At 38.8% G+C, this 18,427-nt stretch overlaps 2 protein-coding genes across 4 annotated transcripts; both read right to left on the minus strand.

The window, feature by feature from the left end:
* Positions 1–13,495, minus strand: rusc1 (RUN and SH3 domain containing 1). 3 transcript variants are annotated; one of them, XM_026284426.1, is made up of 12 exons: positions 13,352–13,495; positions 9,155–12,310; positions 4,983–5,972; positions 4,154–4,273; positions 3,978–4,054; positions 3,775–3,792; positions 3,361–3,535; positions 2,906–3,011; positions 2,736–2,782; positions 1,436–2,189; positions 1,169–1,333; positions 1–861 (listed from the first exon to the last, which is right to left on the minus strand). In XM_026284426.1, exons 2-12 carry the CDS (start codon positions 12,216–12,218, stop codon positions 696–698), a joined length of 5,682 nt encoding a protein of 1,893 aa, XP_026140211.1. In that variant the 5' UTR covers positions 12,219–12,310; positions 13,352–13,495; the 3' UTR covers positions 1–695. The 3 variants fall into 3 exon arrangements, with proteins under 3 accessions (XP_026140211.1, XP_026140212.1, XP_026140213.1); XM_026284427.1 differs by lacking the exon at positions 3,775–3,792; XM_026284428.1 differs by lacking the exon at positions 4,983–5,972 and having other exon boundaries at positions 2–861.
* Positions 13,496–13,827: 332 nt separating this feature from the next.
* On the minus strand, positions 13,828–17,679 carry fdps (farnesyl diphosphate synthase (farnesyl pyrophosphate synthetase, dimethylallyltranstransferase, geranyltranstransferase)). Its single transcript, XM_026284429.1, has 10 exons — positions 17,541–17,679; positions 17,017–17,172; positions 16,713–16,853; positions 16,274–16,354; positions 15,484–15,606; positions 15,198–15,286; positions 15,007–15,079; positions 14,848–14,925; positions 14,613–14,747; positions 13,828–14,518 (listed from the first exon to the last, which is right to left on the minus strand). Exons 1-10 carry the CDS (start codon positions 17,541–17,543, stop codon positions 14,318–14,320), a joined length of 1,080 nt encoding a protein of 359 aa, XP_026140214.1. The 5' UTR covers positions 17,544–17,679; the 3' UTR covers positions 13,828–14,317.
* Positions 17,680–18,427: the final 748 nt, after the last annotated feature.

Consider the following 18,427-nt stretch of genomic DNA (forward strand, 5'->3'; position numbering starts at 1 on the left):
CTTTCAGTTAGACCAGCAATTCTTTAAATTGTCAAGCAGTTAGTTTTTACACTGATTAGCCAGTAATTTCTTATAATAAACAGTTCAATAAAAATAAAACATTAATTGCATAATAACTTTAAGAGTTAACTGGAGTAAATCTGTCATTTATCTGTTAACGCAGCCCAAAAATAACCAAAACTCATGCCTTTGCAATAATGAAGAGGTGCTTGCCATGGGCTGATGATATGGTCAAAAATTGAAGGGGTTTTTCACACAGTTTCAGATGAAAATAAGTTGCATATGCATATTGGTAGTTTATTAGACTTAAAACTATAATGAAATGCTATTTTACGAATATACGTAACTTTGCACTGAGCTTTTTAAGTAAGATTCTGTGTGAGCTGATTGTTATGGCAACACCTAATAATAAATACACTATTTTTAACTTGATTGTTATTCATTACCCATTTCTATTGTTTATCTGTCTATCTATCTTTGTCAAATCTAAATATATATTTAAGATTTATACAGTTTCCTATATATCACAGAAAATATTCCAGACGTCACAAACCAGGCAACGAGAGTCAGAGATGAACAGATAAACATGTAACAGGGCTACTAATAACTACATCTACTGTATATATGGTCTTTTTCCTTATACATTATCCCCTGATATTCTTTCACACAAACATACAGGCAATATCAAAGATAAGTCACATGATAAGTGAAGCATAACCAATGGGAACAAGGCCTTCCTTGTGACCTTGACGACATCGAATCCAGTCATGGGCCACGCCTCCCAACAGGACAAGCTCCTCCCCCTTCCTGAAGCTCAGCTCTGCTCCAGCGCCTGTGTGGTCACACAGAGTTCGGACCATCCTGATGAACCAGAACACAAGACTCAGCATATTGCTGATAGCAAAAGCTTCAGAGACTTTTCAGAGATTGCTTTATGGGTCAACATATTTAACTGTCATAGATGAATCTATGATTTTTTTATTTTTATTTATTTATTTTTGTATTTCTGAATAAACTAATAGACAAAATGAAGACTGTGTCATTGATCTAAATAATCACAAGCCCTTCAAAAGCACTTTATTTTTTACCATAAAAGGTCTAAACTTATCTTATAAAAAGCATAAATGTAAATCTGTTAGGAATATGAATAATCTAACAGAAACATTACCTCAGGGGCTTTGGCTGATCTCTGTTTTCATTTATCTCTTCCTTCTCATTTTCCTCCTTATCTTTGCCTCTCTGGGGCTCTCTCTCCTCAGGCGGAGAACCCTGGCCAAGATTCACTATGCGAGAAAGGACGGATGCGCCTGGGGAGAGCCACTGAGATGGGCGCCTATAGTATGAAAGAAGATAAATAGATACATCACATAAATAAACCATACAAAACATACTAAATAATACACTAAACTGACATTTTAAAAAAACAACATCAAACCTGCTTGCTGGTGGGTTGTTTGGGCTCTTAGAAGCTCCAAAGAGCCGTCCCAGACCCCAGGGAACAGCAGCTCCACTATCTTTCAAGGAAAGATCGTCTCTTGGTTGCTGCCTGTTTTCTTCTGGACTTTTTGGATTCAGCGAGAAGCCAGGTTTGAAGTCTCCTGGTGAGTTTGGACTTTTATCATCCTCTGTGCTTGTGGCCAAACCAAAGTTCTGCCCTAAACGCTCCCCAAAACGCACTACTGCACCCCAGCCTTGCTGAAGAGCCTGGCCTGCCTGCTGGGAAAGGCTTCCGGCATTCAGAGGTATGGAGATCTCACTTGCTTTAAACCATGATAGCGGCAGACTGGCTTCCTCCTTGGTGTCACCTGACGACAGCGAAATTGGATTCCGATAGGCTGACAGATCAAGAATGTGACTGGCGAGACCTGATTGGAGATCTAAACCCAAACTGCCATGGTCGTTCTCTAACACGCTTCCAAGATGATGGCTACTTCCTCGGAAAAGCCCCTTGGGTGACAAGTGGAAGCTGAAGTCTTCATTCGGTGGGCTATATATCTCAGATGTGTGACTGGCTGGGGTGAGAGTTGGGGAGGAGGGGTCAAGGTGGTGATGCTGAAACAGCAGGTCGAGGTTAAAGGTCAGAAGAGAGAGAGGCTGCAGAAGGAGGAGAAGCTCCTCAAAAAGAGGCTTGCAGGAAGTTAGTGAGAGACGCATGAAGGAAGTGGGGCGGTAATATGTCTCCAACACATCTGTGGGAGTGAGGAAAAGGAAAATACAAAGATAAACATTCTGATAAAAATGTATATTCATATATATTTTAATTATAAAAGCATCACTGGGGTTAAAACAGATCTACTATTATGACGCTTAATAAATTATATTCATTATGGGATATCAAATAAATGTACATAATTACATTTTAGTGAGTAAAAGTTGCATTTGCCTTTTACATGTATTATATATAAAATTATTACTGTATTTTGTTTGTACACTCAGTTTGTTTAACAAGATTGACAGCAGTCTTAGGAAAGCTGGGTTTGATATTGTTCAGTATGTTGTAAAATCCAGTATGGGCTGATAATTATGTTTAGAAACATGTTAGCTATTCTAACCTTGTCATTAGCGGTTTAAAGCTGGTTGAATCTTGCTTGATCACCTAAAGCTGGTTATATAAGTCAGTAATTGGTTGTTGGCAGTCCAAGATAGTCCACTAGCTGCCATTGTCCCAAAAACCAGTTTGCGATGGATCATCCAGCCAGGATAACTGGAGAACAACAGTAAATATGAACACTTACCACTGCAGGACTGCAGATGTGAAAGCCAGTAATCCAGGAGCTTGACACTTCATGACAGACACAGACAGATAAAAAGAATAAATCAATGGAGAATAAAAAGAAAAGGGAGACAATCAATATCTTGTCAATAAAATCAGTTTTTAGATGGGCCAAGGAAAGTTGTGGCTTACTTGAGAAGGCCAAACAGGAATGCGTTGAACTTGTGTCTGCTCTGCTTGAGCTGGGGAAGCCCTGCTACTTTAGTCTGAAGGTTGTGCAAAGCCTGTGAGCTCGGGCCTAAAGAACCACAATAAATGATGATTTTTACACGCAAACTATTGATTATGAAATGCAAGGAAATGCAACAGAGACCATGGAATGTGTACAATGATGAACAAAGTATTGAAATCTTGAAATCCTGCTAAAGCTACAGAAAACTTAAGACAATGAATATGAGCAGCAAAAAAAAAATACTGAGGGAGAAAACCAAGGAATATTTAAAGACTGGAAGTATGACAGAGATGGGTGAGTCAATGCTCCAGGGATTCATGGTGCCAGAAAATAAAAGAACGAAACGAAAGAATGAAAGATGGAGAGAGAAAAATAAAGGTAATTGTCTAGCATGCCATGTCCAGATGTCTTATACCTGGTTTGGTGGAGGCCTGAACCAATCTCCAGGTTGAATTTGGCCTCCTGCCTGCAATTAGGTCACTCTGGTGGGGCTTGAGTCCATCAGAGAGCAGGTTACGCAGGGCTGGGCAAAGGTACTGCAGTACCAGACGACCCAGACAGGGATTTACACTGCTGTCTCCAGAAAGAGTCTGTCAACAGAGGTCACAAAAGTGCAATGGAAGATAGGCAGACAAGAGGGGGTGAGAGACAGAGAGAACAAATAAAAAATTTGCAAAGCAATGGAGAAAAAAGGATATATGAAGTGTTTAAAATAAATAATAGAGTTAGAGAGAGGGATTGTGAAAGTAGGTGAAAGAGGTGAAAGGTGCATGAGGTTAGTGTGAAAATAAGTTATTTGCAAAGCTCATGTTTATGAACTTTGAAGTACCTCATCTACTGAGTAAAACTGGAGAAAGAAAAAAGGAAGAGATAAGCCAAGTGCATGGAAGTGGCATGGAGAGAGGGGAAAAAACAGGTACGGTTTACTATTCTCTTAATGTTCAATTTTCCTTTTTTGTGGGAATGTTTTTATTAAGCTAACGTGGAGTTTCAGATGCCAAGTTTGAGAACAAACGTTTGTGCAAAACTGACCTTCTGTACAACAGTCCTGGACGAACTGAACTGAGCCAAAATGGCTTCCACTGCCACGCTGACAGAATTGACAAGAACTGTGAGACAAAACGTATCAAATGTCAATAATTATTTACAAATGAAAAATAAAGACAAATACAGACCTAAGGTTTCCGAGATGTACTATACTGTATTACTTTTCTTTTCTTGCAGGCAGGCAGAAGACAGCCCTTCAGCACTTAGCGAGGGCCTCACATCTTCTCTTATCCAGGCCGCATTCTTCTGCTCAGAGCCGTCAAATGAGAAGCTGCGAACAGCTATTAGGAGGCAAAGACAGCAGGGTGCGGTTATAAACTCGATTAACAGAAGAAAATGTATTACAGTTGATCTTGAGCCAATCCAGTGCAGTACATGACAGCAGCTCGTGAGGAACGTGTATAGATCTGATACAAATAATGAATAAAATATGAAAGATATTTATTCATTTCAGTCATATTTGGACTTGGTTTGACATATTTGGGCTTGTCACATGCGAAAGCAAAACATGCTGAGCAGCATAAAAAAATAAACACCAATGCCTTTAAAATCAACAAAAATATACGGTAATTGTCAGGGGTAAGAAATAAAATAAAATAAAGCATATCAAATAATTAATTAACATTTTTTTAAAAATGTAATTCAATATTGTACAGTCGTAAACACAAATTAATTTTCAAATAATTTAAATGAGAGCAAATTTAATATAAAATAATTAACTTACATAATTTATAATCAAATATTTCAAGCAAACAAAAAATTAACAAACAATTGACCAGTAAAAAATAAAAAATACAATCATTTGTAAGGTTCTGATGCCATCATGCAACAGACAACCACATATTTCACAGTCACAGACACAGACAGTGCTACAATATCCACAGGATATGAATGGAGACACAGCGACAAACAGACATGGTGTTTTACAATCAAAGAAAGTGGAAAGAAGTGAAGGAAAGTGAGAGAAATGAGAATGCACTGATCTCTTACTCAAAGTGAGCGGTGGTGGACTCAGCTGAGAGTGAAGTATGGGGACCGATGGCTCCCGCAGAGGGGCTTGAACAGGGGGTGTGTACAGGTAAGGGTAGTAAAGGGGGGCGGCAAGAGCAGGAAGGGTGTGACTGCGGGGGAACAGGGGTGAACAGAGACGGGCAACATCTGTGCCTGGAACTGGAGGCCCGGACCTGTGAGGAGGCGAGATCGCTCCTACAGGGGAAAGCCGTGGGGGGGCACCTTTATGCAAGGGGCAGTTTTTAGGGTGATACAGGTAGTAAGCAGGGAAAGATACAAGCTGCTGTTTGTTCTGTGCTGTGTTTTCATTGCTGTTGTGGTCAAAAAATGGGATGATTGGTGGTTTTGAGTCTTCAATGTTGTCTGAGTTCAAATCAAACAGCGAGTCGACATTTTTATAACTGTTTTTGTTCGCATAGCTCCGATTTTTAAGGTTTCGCATAGCTATGTACATCTGCATGTCAATGTTTTTGTACGGCGTTATGTCGCCCTCAGTGAGAGTGTTAATGTCAGTTGGTGGTTCGGGGTCAGTGAACAGCTTTAGGCTGCTTCTTGTGTATCTGGCATCACTGTAAAGTAATTCATCATTTCTGATTGAATCGACTCCACTGTTATGTGGACAGAAGCTGTTTTTTGTGCTGTCAAGATCATGGCTACAGATGTATAAGGAGTCTAGGAAGCTGTCAGCATGATTACAGCGGTGGTACAGGGAATCCATGTTACCATTGAGATCATTTTCTTGTTTACAGAACAATAACTTATTGTTTTCTGGGCCTGCACAGAACAGGGAGTCAGTATAGTCATCTTTGCTGCAGTCAAAAGTGGAATCTATGCATAACGGGTTTACAGAACCTTCACAATGGGTCACGGCACGATCCCTGTTAGTGTCAATGTGGTAAAACTGGGACAGGGGAGCAGAGTGCAGGTAATAAGGTGAGGTCAAGGAGAGGGACAGGGGAGGTGAGGACACTTTTACAGTTATTATGGGTGAAGAATTATGAGAGTATAACAATGGAGGAGTTTGAGAATCGAAAGGATGGGAAGAATGGTAAAACAGCAAACAGTGAAGAAAGAGGGAGAAAAAGAGAGAATGGAAAAAATGTTAGTGTCATTTAGAAGACGAAAGAATGCACTTATGATGAAACAGATGAAAGAGAACTCCTTCAAACATTCAATATGCTGTATGTAAAGAGTATTTTCTGTGTAAATAATAAACAATAATCATACAAACATTAGAACACAGCACAACATGCCATAGTGCATGGGGAAATATGTACAGTATAACTCATTGTCTAAAGATGCGAAAATTTTGAGATTAATAATACAATAACTATTTTAGATTAAATAAGTAAATAAGAAACATGTATATAATATTTTTGACTAAAGCAACCAAACACACATACAAAAACTGAAATTTTCAGCATATGGTATGCAAAGCCTAATAGCACTTTATATGATCTCTAAACATTTGACCGTGTGCAGGAAAGCAGTCTCTGTCTAGGATCTCGCAAGGAGCTGCACTAGGATCACATTTCATCTGCAATGGCAACCTTTCCATGAAATACAAGCTACAAGGCCTAACTGTCTGGAAAATAAGCTCTTTCAGATCTAAAATACCTTCTGATTCTTATCAGTAGATAGCATGTTGAATTTCAATTGATTATGCTGATTATTTGTTATAAAATTGAACCATCCAACACTGCAAAAAATGGCTTAACCTACTTAGCAGTTTTGTCTGAAAAGTAGTTAGCAGTTTTGTCTGTTTCTAGTCAAAATATCTTACAATTCTTTAATCAAGATAAGCCAAATGACTCAAGATATTTAGTCTTGTTTTCAAGGGGATAAAAACTAAATTAAGTGCATTTTGCTTAAAGGGTTAGTTCACCCAAAAATCTAAATTATGTCATAAATGACTCACCCTCATGTCGTTCCAAACCCGTGAGACCTCTGTTTATCTTCGGAACACAGTTTAAGATATTTTAGATTTAGTCCGAGAGCTCTCTGTCCCTCCATTGAAACTGTGTGTACGGTATACTGTCCATGTCCAGAAAGGTAAGAAAAACATCATCCAAGTAGTCCATGTGAACGAGCCAATCTTTTGTTTGTTATCTGGCTTGGCTCGGTGTTCATCTTCAGTTCTCTCTTCACAGCAGTTCAGTCAGTGTACTGTTTGAGTAAATGAATTACTCCGGGATGTTGGTTTGTTTGAACTCAGAGGGAGTGTCAGCCACATTAAAAAAGTTAACAGCTTAAGTAATTTGTGGATTAATGCGTATTGGAGATGTGAACCATTTAAAATGATTCAGTTCGATTTGGTGAACTGGTTCAAAAAGATCCGGTTACACCGAATCATTTGTTCGCTAACCGGATATCACAAAACTGCAGTGAACGCGCTCACAACAGACCCGGAAGAGAAGATAATGCTGAATAAAGTCGTAGTTTTTGCTATTTTTGGACCAAAATGTATTTTCGATGCTTCAACAAATTCTAACTGACCCTCTGATGTCACATGGACTACTTTGATGATGTTTTTCTTACCTTTCTGGACATGGACAGTAGACCATACACACAGCTTCAATGGAGGAACAGAAAGCTCTCGGACTAAATCTAAAATATCTTAAACTGTGTTCCAAAGATGAACGGAGGTCTCACGGGTTTGGAACGACATGAGGGTGAGTCATTTATGACATAATTTAGATTTTTGGGTGAACTAACCCTTTAAAACAAGTAAAATTATCTGCCAGTGCAGATAATGGCAGATAATTTTTCTTGTTTTAAGCAAAATGCACTTAATCACTTAACTAAATATCTTAAGTCATTTGGCTTATCTAGTAAAAGTATCTTGATTTAAGAATTGTAATATATATTGAATAGAAACCAGACAAAAATACTAAGTAAGATAAGAGTAAGATAAGCCATTTTTTGCAGTGAACTGAGTTCCCAGTCAGTCAAAAAGTGTACATTTTCATCACACAGTACATATCACTACAGAATTATGATTTACACACATAAAAACATTCTATTTTACCTTAACTTGACAGATATTTCCCTCTCTCAGATGAAGTCAGTTTTGACTCAGCATTTACTGTTTCCCTGTTGCTGTATTGTGATTGGTGTAAAGGTCTGAGTCACACCTTTTCGAAACTTAAAAGCATGTGGTCATGTTCTTGAGCTGACTGACACAGCCAGAAATATGAGTCATGAAGGGTGTAAAGATTAAAAAAAAAAAAAATTTACTAGCACAAAATAAAGCAAAAGTACACAAGTTCAAGAGCTAAACACCAAAGCTTAATTCATTAATACTAATATCCATGAATAAGATAAATAGGGCTTATATTGCCAAAGCACAGGTTAGCAGAGTTGTATGATGTGCTAACCTTGTAAACAAAAATGAGGGCTCCATAAATTGAATTTGCTACTCAGTTTACAGGCACTTTAGAGACCATTTATATCTGAAGTCAAAAGTGAAGTAACCTGATCCAAGCAAATTAGCATTTTCCATTTGGCAGATAAACAGTACAGAAAGAAGCAGAGCAAAAGAGAAATGGCAAATTAAAAATAATGTAATGAGAGAATAACAAGCACAAGAGTATCAAATTAATAATAGGAGAAACAAGGCATGTCAGAAAAATGACAAAGCAAGGTTGAGGAGAGAGGCAGAGAAGTGTGGAGTGTGCATTATTGCTTTTGTATGAGACATTATTTGTGATAGTATTATCATTTCAAGTTTGAAATGTCAATATGTTTGAATTTAGCATAGCTAAAATAGAAAACTACTGACTAAAAAATAGGAAGGTTGACAAAGGAAAATATGATACATAATGTGTGCCAGCCAGGGCGAAGGAAGAGACGATGAGAGAAAAAAGGAATTAGCCTGCTGAGGATGAATAATTAATGGCTTCGTGACATCATGAGAAACAACACAGCATTAACCCTGCTGCATTCTGAAATTCCCTCCAGTATTGCTCTGCTGATTCATCTACCCATCTGCCTGCGTGACTCCCATCTTGGCTCACCACTTTCCATATCATCAGACTACTGTTCTTTTACTTTATCCTTAATATTCCACTGAATTTGCTAAACTGAGTTTTATTGTGTGGATGAACTCTCCAAAACAAAGCATGAACTATATTAATGAAATGCAACTTTACCTGATGTTCCAGTTTCCAAAGTCCAAGCTCCATCTGCCATTCCCCTAACTTCCACTTTGTCTTCATCATCCATCTTCTTGGTGTGAACAGCTTTATCTCTGTCATCACAAATAGTCCTAAGGCTGCCTTCACTTACTGAACAGCCAATTTGCTGGGACACTTTGGGTTCTGCTGGGCAATCTTCTTGTATATTCAGACGGCACATTTCCCTAAAGAGAGACAATGAGGCAGGAGTGGGTGGCGGCTGAAGAAATGAGGCTTGTGCTTGGGAAGTATATTCCCAGCCATCCCCATCAATCTTCTCTTTTCTCCATTTGAGGTTGTACAGGAAATCAGGGTCTGGGGTGATAACAGTTGGATCAGGTTCTGGTTGAACAGGAGCTGGCTGGGAGCTCTGTTTGCTTCTGTTGCGTAATTCTTTAAAGGTTGTGACTTTTGAGCCTGAAGTTGAAGCTTGGCCTTTTTGCAACATGCCATCGTTCAACGATTTTCGCATCTCAAGGGGTGGCGACTCTGTATCTGGGGTGAAGGCTATCAGCCAGTCAAACCTATCTGGGCGAGATGCATTGGCAGGCAGAGTGCAAGACTTGAGAGGAGGAAGTTCTGGAGGATTGGAGGAAATTGGTGGACAAGGGGGCAATGGTCGTGGAGGTGGAGGAGGAGGGGTATCTGAAATCATTGAAGTATAATCAAAGCTTCCAAAGCTGATACTTGGGATGTTTGTATTGCTAAGATCAGTGCTGTAATATGAGTTGGGGGATCCAAAACCACAGCTGCAGCTATGATTACAGTGTCCACCATTTCTCTTACGACGCCTTGCCATTTCTGTGAAGGATGTTGTCCTGTTTGCTTCCTTCTTTTCATCTTTACAAATTTCTTTTTCACTGAGAGTATGTAATTCATTTGCACCTGTAGACCTGTCTTTCCCAAATCTGGATCCTTCTTTCAATCTGGATTGCAACCCCTTATCTACTCCTTCTTCCTTCTGTATTCTGTTTACACTGATTTCTCCAATCTGAGAGACATCAGAAATTGGCTGTTGGTTGTTCTCCAGGACAATATCTACACAAACACCCAACTCAGGACTAAGTTTAAGCAATTCAGCTTGGGTGAGGCCTGCTAGCGCAAGCAACTTTCGGATTTCCACATCCAGGGCGTGAAAAGATGGAGGCTGCGGGAGAGATGGTGGAGGTGGAACAGTTGGAGGCGAGGACATCGCAGGTGGAGGTGGCAATGGAGGAGGTCTGGACATCGGCGGGGGAAGGGACAGAGGAGTCTTTTCTCTTTCAAGCTCAGCAAGTCTCTGAGCTTCTAGACGGGCTTTATGACGTCTTCTTGGAGGAGGAATAGGTGGTGTGGGGGAGGTGAGAGCAGGTCTGTCTGTATTTAGGGTTAAGTAGGGCACAGGCTGTGATGGAGGAGGAGGAAGGGCAGGAGGTTTTAAAGCTGGGGGTGATGATGACAATGCAGGCAAGGTAGGAACAGGGACACTTGTAGAGAATTTAGTAGTGTGATTAGTGGATGAGACAGAGAAAACATCTCTGCTGATGTTCTCGTAAGAGTGTGATTCTGGGTGGGCACTCTCATGCCTCGTTGGAGGTTTTGGGGGCAGAGGAGGAGGCTCCAATGGCGATGGAGCAAGTGAATCCGAGGCAGGGGTTTCATCAAGATCAGAAGGGGCTGTCATATCTACCCCTGCATCAGAAAATTCCTGGGATTCACTTGATTTGTTGCTTTTATACAACTTCCATGGAATGTCAATGTTGCCCATTTCATCCAAAACTCCAGTGATATCCTCATCGCCAAAGTCTAAACCTTCCTCCTGAAGTTTCACAAGATAAGCCAATTTCACCTCTTTGTTAACCCTCTGAAGCTTTTGCTGGTGATCCAACCTATCTCTGACAATCAGCTCACCATCCAGTTCCCAGTGTGCCAGCCTAACAATGCGGTAGAACAGATCCACTTTTCCCAACTCTTCTATGGAGTCTAAAAAATGGAGGAGATCCACTTTAATACATTTTCCTTCTTCTGATCCCTTGCTCTCAATGTAGTCAGAGCATGGAGAGCAAGGAGCTGAGGGATAGCCTTCATCAGGAGAGCAAGGCGATCTTGCAGAAGTGTTGAGATCCAATGGTAAGACACTGGACTGAAAGGCAGGGCAGTTGGTGTCCAGGGAACAAGACGATGGATAACATTCAGTGGCCTCTTGGTCCTGGGATGACAATGAAAATGTATCAGGACAGTCACACTCCAGATCTGAGCAGCTGCTGATGGATGTGGATGAAGATGAAGTAAAAGATGTAAGGGAGAAGTTCAGCATGGAATCTGGACAGTTGCAGCAAGAAGGGACAAGAGTATCATCATCTTCGTCGTCTTCATCTTCATCATCTTCACCATCTTTACCATCACAATTGCCGTTGCCATTCTCGTCAACATTAGCGTTCAGATTTACACTACAGTCATCATTTTTGAGCTGACCACCCTCTTTTTCATCCACATTGCCATTGTCCTCCTCTCTCTCCTCCACTGGGATGACATGGGGTTGCTTTACTTCTGGCTTACTATCATCTTTTTTGATGTCTTTTTTTGGAACTGGCAATTCCTTCTGTGGGGGTGGTGGTATTGGCGGCTTCTTTTGTTGCCTGATGTTTACAGTGTTATTGTTGTTATGGTTGTGATTAAAAAGGCTGTTGCTATCCTGAGGTGAATGGCCATCACAACACAGACAAGGTAGGCTGGGCTCATTACAGTTCGGATCCACAGCTGGGACTATGTTTGAAACAGTGTGTCCACTTTTTGGTTTTGAGATTGCTGGTATTGCGTGAGCACCATTCTTCTGTGGCCGCACCAGTTTGGATTTAACCACTAGTGCTCGTGCACCTTGACTGGGGCCCTTCAACCTGGAAGACTCAGGTGGTGCCCGAGTGAGACGACGAGGGGATGAAGATGCTGTGTTCGTGTTTTTGTCCTCCTTCTTAGCCCCTTGGCTTGGTTTTACCTCCGTACGCCTACTGACAAACCTGCGGGAACGTGGGGCCACAGAGGGACGAGAGGAGGGATGCATGGTGGGATTGTTTTTATGTCCTGATTGTTATTCTTGTGTTTTTCTAAGGAGTTTGAAAACATATGGGGTCACATCTTGGATCTAGTTAATATCTGAAATATCAACAAAAACAGATGTTGTTTAGAAACACAAAAATGTACCACCTTTCTTGAGCTATGGGACAAAATAACTGTTCACAATTTAGCATCACCCAGTAAATACCAAAAAAGTTTCACTTCTCTGTTGCTTCTGGACTTATATTGAACATAATATTATTTCCAAGCATAAAAATGTATACACTATTCTATCACTGAAACACATACTTATTATACACACCAGCTTCGTAGAAACTGCAACATTTTATTTTAATAATAATGCTATATATAAAACAGTATTCATTTAGGCATATTATATAAATATTATTAAGATAACTATTTTTTAAAGTAAAGAAAAATGCCTACTAATTACATTAAAAGATTAGCATCTTTTCAGTCTTTTGTTGCATTCACCCAAACCATAATGACCTCAAGTAAGAACAAATTTGTATTCATTTGCGGAATTTGTACATTACATTTAGAATATTCTAAAAAAGTATTATCATGCCCATAACAAAATTATTATAGCCTGACCCTTAACATATCCGGAAATCTCTTTATCCTACCATACAAAATCTGTGCCTTTTCTCTGCGTGATGCATGTAGAGCAGAAAATCGTAGCAATGACCAACTCTGTTTTTGCAGAGTTGAACACCGTGGGCAACGCACTGCTCGCGCCCAATGTCCTTGGATACAGAGGATGTAAATCTAGGCCTAGCGCGCGAAGTAAATAAACTCACGACTGAAATCAATGCAATACAACATTTGAACTGCTCGTAATTTAAGACGGCGTTGTCTATTATTTATTTTTCGGTCGGTAATTTATTAAATATGTATAGAGTATTAAAATTACGTCTAATAAGATGTCATGACACCTCCTCCATTGACATTAACGGTACTCTGTGAATACTGGAGACTAAATTTTCTCAATTATAACGTATCTGTTCATGATATATCTTAAAATACCTTACCTTATAAACAAAACAACAGATTAATCAGAAAAATAAATAAAACAAAACGTACAAAATCCAGCAGACAATTCAATAAGAAACAAATTACCTCATTTCCAGAAGTATATAAAGTACGCGTTCTTCTTGATCTCGAGCTCTATTCCATCGCTCAAGCCATGACTCTGTAATTATTATACGCCGTTCTTCTATTTCCTCCTGTCTATCGCTCCGTCATCCAGCCCTCCCCCTCCCCTCTTCTCTCATCCCATCCTCGAGACCACGCCCCTCAGCAGCATCTCTCCTCTGCCTGGACCAAACCGAGAGCGGCGAGCACACACGACTTTGCTTGCACACACTCATTCAAACATCTTTACACAGAGAAAAGTGCATGATAAAAGAATGATAAAATTTCATCATTAAAAGCACATTGCTCGTCTTTCTACAATCCAAATTTACAGCAATGATGGGGACTGATAAACGATCGGATTTGTGAGACCAGACCACATTCTAGTATAGTGTAAAAATGTACAGTACAAATTAAAAACTAATTTTTTTTAATGGAAGGATCATGAAAAAGATCCACTGAGTTCTGCATGGGCTTAAACAATTAATTGAAGTTAACTGTTTTAAAGGAATATATGCATTTATTCAGTGGTTTGATGGTTCTCATTCTCAGAATATACATTTTCTTTTGTTATATGTTTATTTTAATATATACAGCTTTTCTTTTTTCTTTCTCATTTATCCAAAGACGTTGAAAATACAATCCAAAAATCTTATGAAAATATATGGTTTATACACACACACACACACACATATATCCCCCAAGTGAAACATTGGCAGGTGTTGTTTATGTGTGCTATTTGTAGTAGACCTCTGAATCAGCCTGTTGTATTTCTTGTATTGTATTATGACAAATAACTAAACTCTTGACAGTATATTTAAAGTGCAGATAAAACCTAACATTTCCATATTTACTCAACCTCTAAAATCCCTCACTGCATTTTTAGTTGTCCCAAGTCTGCGTGCCTAAGAATACTAATTGTGAAGTCCTTTCATTTCTCAGAACAACACCTTATTTGTTTCTCTTATATATTTTTTTGGCAAAATTAAGAAACACAGCGTGAGGCAGATTCTTGGCATGAAGCTGGATGAGTTTTTTAAGACGGCGATAGCTCTCCTCCTCGTGTTGATGGTAACGGATAGGCATTTCCAGAGTATCATACAAAGCCTTGACCCGATCAACACTTTCAGCATCACTTTGTCCGTAACATGCCTGAAAGAAAGAGGGAAAACCTGTTAACTTGACCACACCTGACTGTTGCTTTCTGGAATAATTTCCTTTTAGAAACTGTCCCACATTTTCTCACCTCTAGTTCTGCCCTCTGTTCAGGTGTCATGATGCCCAGTGCGCTCACCACCAGCCAGCTGCATTTGTTGTCCTGGATATCCGTGCCAATCTTTCCAGTCACTGCGGGGTCCCCATAACAATCCAAGTAGTCATCCTGTCAATGATAAACATGTTCTGAATGCTTTGGGATATTACAACCAGAGAAGATCGGATAGCTCTCAGGCTTCAGAAGTGTTGCTTTATTATCCTAATACCTGTATCTGAAAGAACTCTCCCATCTCAAGTAAAATTGTTTTTGCATTGTTGTGTTCGGTCTCGTTTTCAATCCCAGCCTGTAATCAATGAAAAATGATAACAAAAATAATTCTTTAGATTTCGGAAAATAAAAGACATGTACTGTATGGAAAACTCACCATGTACATGGCTGCAGCCACAGGGAGATAAAAGGAGTAGAATGCTGTCTTGTATTTCACAATGGCTTTGTACCTGAAGCAAATACACTGTAAATCAGTCAATGATAGTGAATTGGTAAATTATATTTAGTTTTGTCAGGTTTCATGATATTTAATATGTCCGAGTCTGACCCTTATAGACACCCTCTCACCTCTCCATGGTGAAGCGATCAAGGTCAATTTTGTGTGGAGGTGCGGTCATCAGATCTAGAGCTTGACCCAGCTCTGTCTGGAAAGAGGTCTTGGGGGAAAAAATCGGGTGTTAGACGGCCCACATACAGTATGTCAGTATCAATTAAACTATATGCAGTTAATCATGTGATAGAAACTGCATAATAGTCTTCTTACATTTGTATAAACAAGCTGCCAGTGAGCAATAATAAATTCAAATGTTTGCACATTGCTGTAACAGACTAATGAAACTTGTAGGTGTGTTACCTCAGTAAAAAGCTCAAGAAGATGGACATAGTAGCACTGTCCTCTGCAATGTCTGCGAAGAAGGCGGTAGATCGCCCCCTCCAGGAGAAAAGCATCATTAATGGCATCCAGACCAATCCCTTCCTTACAAATACATAAACATAAGGTAGATTAGCAAAGATATTAAATAATCCACACAACTGATATACACTGGTATAAAAGAACACATACACAAATACACACATTTATATACATAAAACATATATTGTAATCCACATATATTTATATATTATTATTAATATAAATATATATATATATATATATATATATATATATATATATATGAATATAATATACTTGCAAATATAATACCTATTCCACTTATAAAAGTCCTGTAAATTAAAATAATTTGGTCAACCCTAGAAACTGATTATTATGATTGTTCTTAACAGTAAAAGTATTATAATAATAATCAATATTCTTTTGTGTAAATAAAGTATTGAAATAAAAATGTGGAATTGAGTTCTACTATTATTATGATGATGAAGATGATTAATAATATATTGATTAAGTTTAATATCAAGAGGACAAAATGTTACATAATAGAAAATCCCTATATTTATTTCATCTGTGATCACCACACAGAATATGCGAGTTTTTTGTTTAAGATTCCACCTCAAATAATAAAACTAATTGAATGGAAATATTACTATAACATAAACAAATGTATCAATATTCACTGCTTGTAATGTAATTTGACAGTATCATCAGCATATATCTCAAACCAATCATAAATCAATCAATCAGTTACCTTCTTATACCAACAGGGTTGACCCCTTCTTGTCAGGGATGCATCCATAATGTCATCAGACACCAAGAAAAAAGCCTGAAGCTGGGGAGAAAACCAAACGTTTTGTACAATTAGGCTGTACAATTAAAGTGTGTGAGTTTGGTTTTTTAATACTGATACATGTAATTTAAGTGATTACATAACATTTTAAATGGAAGTATGTTTCGTTGTCTGAAAAATTAAGACTGAAAAGTTTGGTTTATTTCCTCTGTCAATCTCTAGCTACGGTTAGTGTAAATGCAGATAGAATTCATCCAAGATATTTGTGCAATGATAAACTTTGATAAACTACATTTGAAATAATTTAGTCTGAAATCATCTTGTACACCAGCGAGCAAGCTGACTTGCATTGTCAGTAACCGTTGTCATAAGGTATATTAAAAGTATACATTTTACACACCAGTTCAATGCACCATCCAACCAAAAGGGCTCTGTGAACTTCATCAGGGGGCAGTTCAGATGGAGAGACCAGCTCCCGCAGCGAACCAATCACAGACAAGCCTCGGTTTCTCTTGCCTCCAGGAGCATTGTACCGAAGCACCTAAAGAAAAATTATAACTATTTCAAAAGCAAAAAGAAAAGCCAAACAGGCAAATAATAAAATTAATAGAATAGAGTGTTGTTTCAGAATGATTTCAGATCTGTTCTAGAGTTTAAACTTCAGATTTCCTCACTCCAATCAGGCTGGGAGAGGTTTACTCTACCTCTCGGAGTCTGTTGAGCGCATCAGAGAGAACTGGATCAGTGAAGTCCTGCTCTGTAAGTTCAGACACCAAATTCTGAAACTCCAAATCGAAGAGCTGAGCATCTGACAACATCTTGCCTTTCTGCTGGACACCGTTACTACACCTGCTGTCACCCTGAAGTGACAGAGCACACACATAAATCAGAAACAGAAACATATGGCATAGGGATTACTTAAGACTTGAAAAATATGGAAATAATATGTTGTCCTGAACTGAAAATAAACACTGCATGCATAAAAATCTGTGTGGCGCTTTGATCATGCATTGGGTTTAATCTGTAGTAAAAGCCTGATTTAGCATGTTTGCTATTATGTGACAGCGGAAGAAATATTATATCGAGTTTTAGGAAATAACATTCTCACACTAGCAATGTAAACATGATCGCATAAACTTTAACGTCACTAGCTTCGTTATGACAGCAGCATTAAACATCATTTACATAGTATTTGAGATTAACTAAAAAGAGGTTTATTTTGACTTACCATCACGAATCTGTCCTTGCTCAGACTACTGTCACTCACACTTCTGTTTTATTTCACCTGCCGTATGAAAAGTCGAGACGGCCCCTAATATCGAAGGTATACATCATATTGTAGTTTTTTGTATATTTGTTTCAGTCAGAAGGCTTCGTTTTAAACTTCATGTACCGAAATGCTTTGCGCATGATCTGTTGGGGCGTGTACTCAAGAGCTCATATGACATCACGAGCGTCCATTGCTTGCAGTAATCGAACGAGGATGGGCTCCAGAGGAATCAGCCAATGAGGAGAGACTATGCACGACGCATAGGGTGGAGTGGACGCAAAGGAACCTATCAGATCTGACAAATTCTCGTAGCATGACATTCACCAGTCTAGTACGACAGATCAGCCATTTCAATCACTGCTGGACCCCAAAATATAAGTTACTTCGCATGGTTGTAGTAGATTTAACACAGTTCTAAACTGCTTTTTGAACGTTTTGTAGGAAGGACTGGTTTGCACAAAGCCTGTCTGTGTGTGCTCAGTATGTTAAATTGTTAAGTATGTTAAAACACATGCATACACTTTTCTTCATCGTCCTATACGCATAGTATTTTAATATAACGTTCACTTTCCCAGTAAAGCTTTGTTAAAGGCACATTATGTAATTTGGACCAAAAAACCACAGAACCTCGTAGATTACAGTTTGCAACTAGATGGATGTACTGTTACTTCCTCTACAGTAAAAATTGATGTTATATTAGACAGCAACTTGTCTTTTGAAAACTGTTAAAAAACAGCATTCTTCCATCTTAGAAATATTGCCAAGCTACGAAATATATTACCTGTTTCTGATGGAGAAAAGCTAGTTCATGCATTCATGACCTCTAGACTGGACTATTGTAATGC

This window comes from Carassius auratus, chromosome 16 (assembly GCF_003368295.1).
Source record: "Carassius auratus strain Wakin chromosome 16, ASM336829v1, whole genome shotgun sequence".
Lineage (NCBI taxonomy): Eukaryota > Metazoa > Chordata > Actinopteri > Cypriniformes > Cyprinidae > Carassius > Carassius auratus.

Coding starts and splice junctions, on each gene's coding strand:
- rusc1 (XM_026284426.1), bottom strand. CDS start 12,218: ATGCATCCCTCCTCTCGTCCCTCTGTGGCCCCACGTTCCCGCAGGTTT. Junction 4,055..4,153: donor CTGCCTGCAAGAAAAGAAAA/GTAATACAGTAT, acceptor TTTGTCTCACAG/TTCTTGTCAATTCTGTCAGC. Junction 862..1,168: donor GATCAGCCAAAGCCCCTGAG/GTAATGTTTCTG, acceptor CTGGTTCATCAG/GATGGTCCGAACTCTGTGTG.
- fdps (XM_026284429.1), bottom strand. Junction 16,854..17,016: donor CGCTCAACAGACTCCGAGAG/GTAGAGTAAACC, acceptor ATTTTTCTTTAG/GTGCTTCGGTACAATGCTCC. Junction 14,519..14,612: donor AACAGAGGGCAGAACTAGAG/GTGAGAAAATGT, acceptor TCTTTCTTTCAG/GCATGTTACGGACAAAGTGA.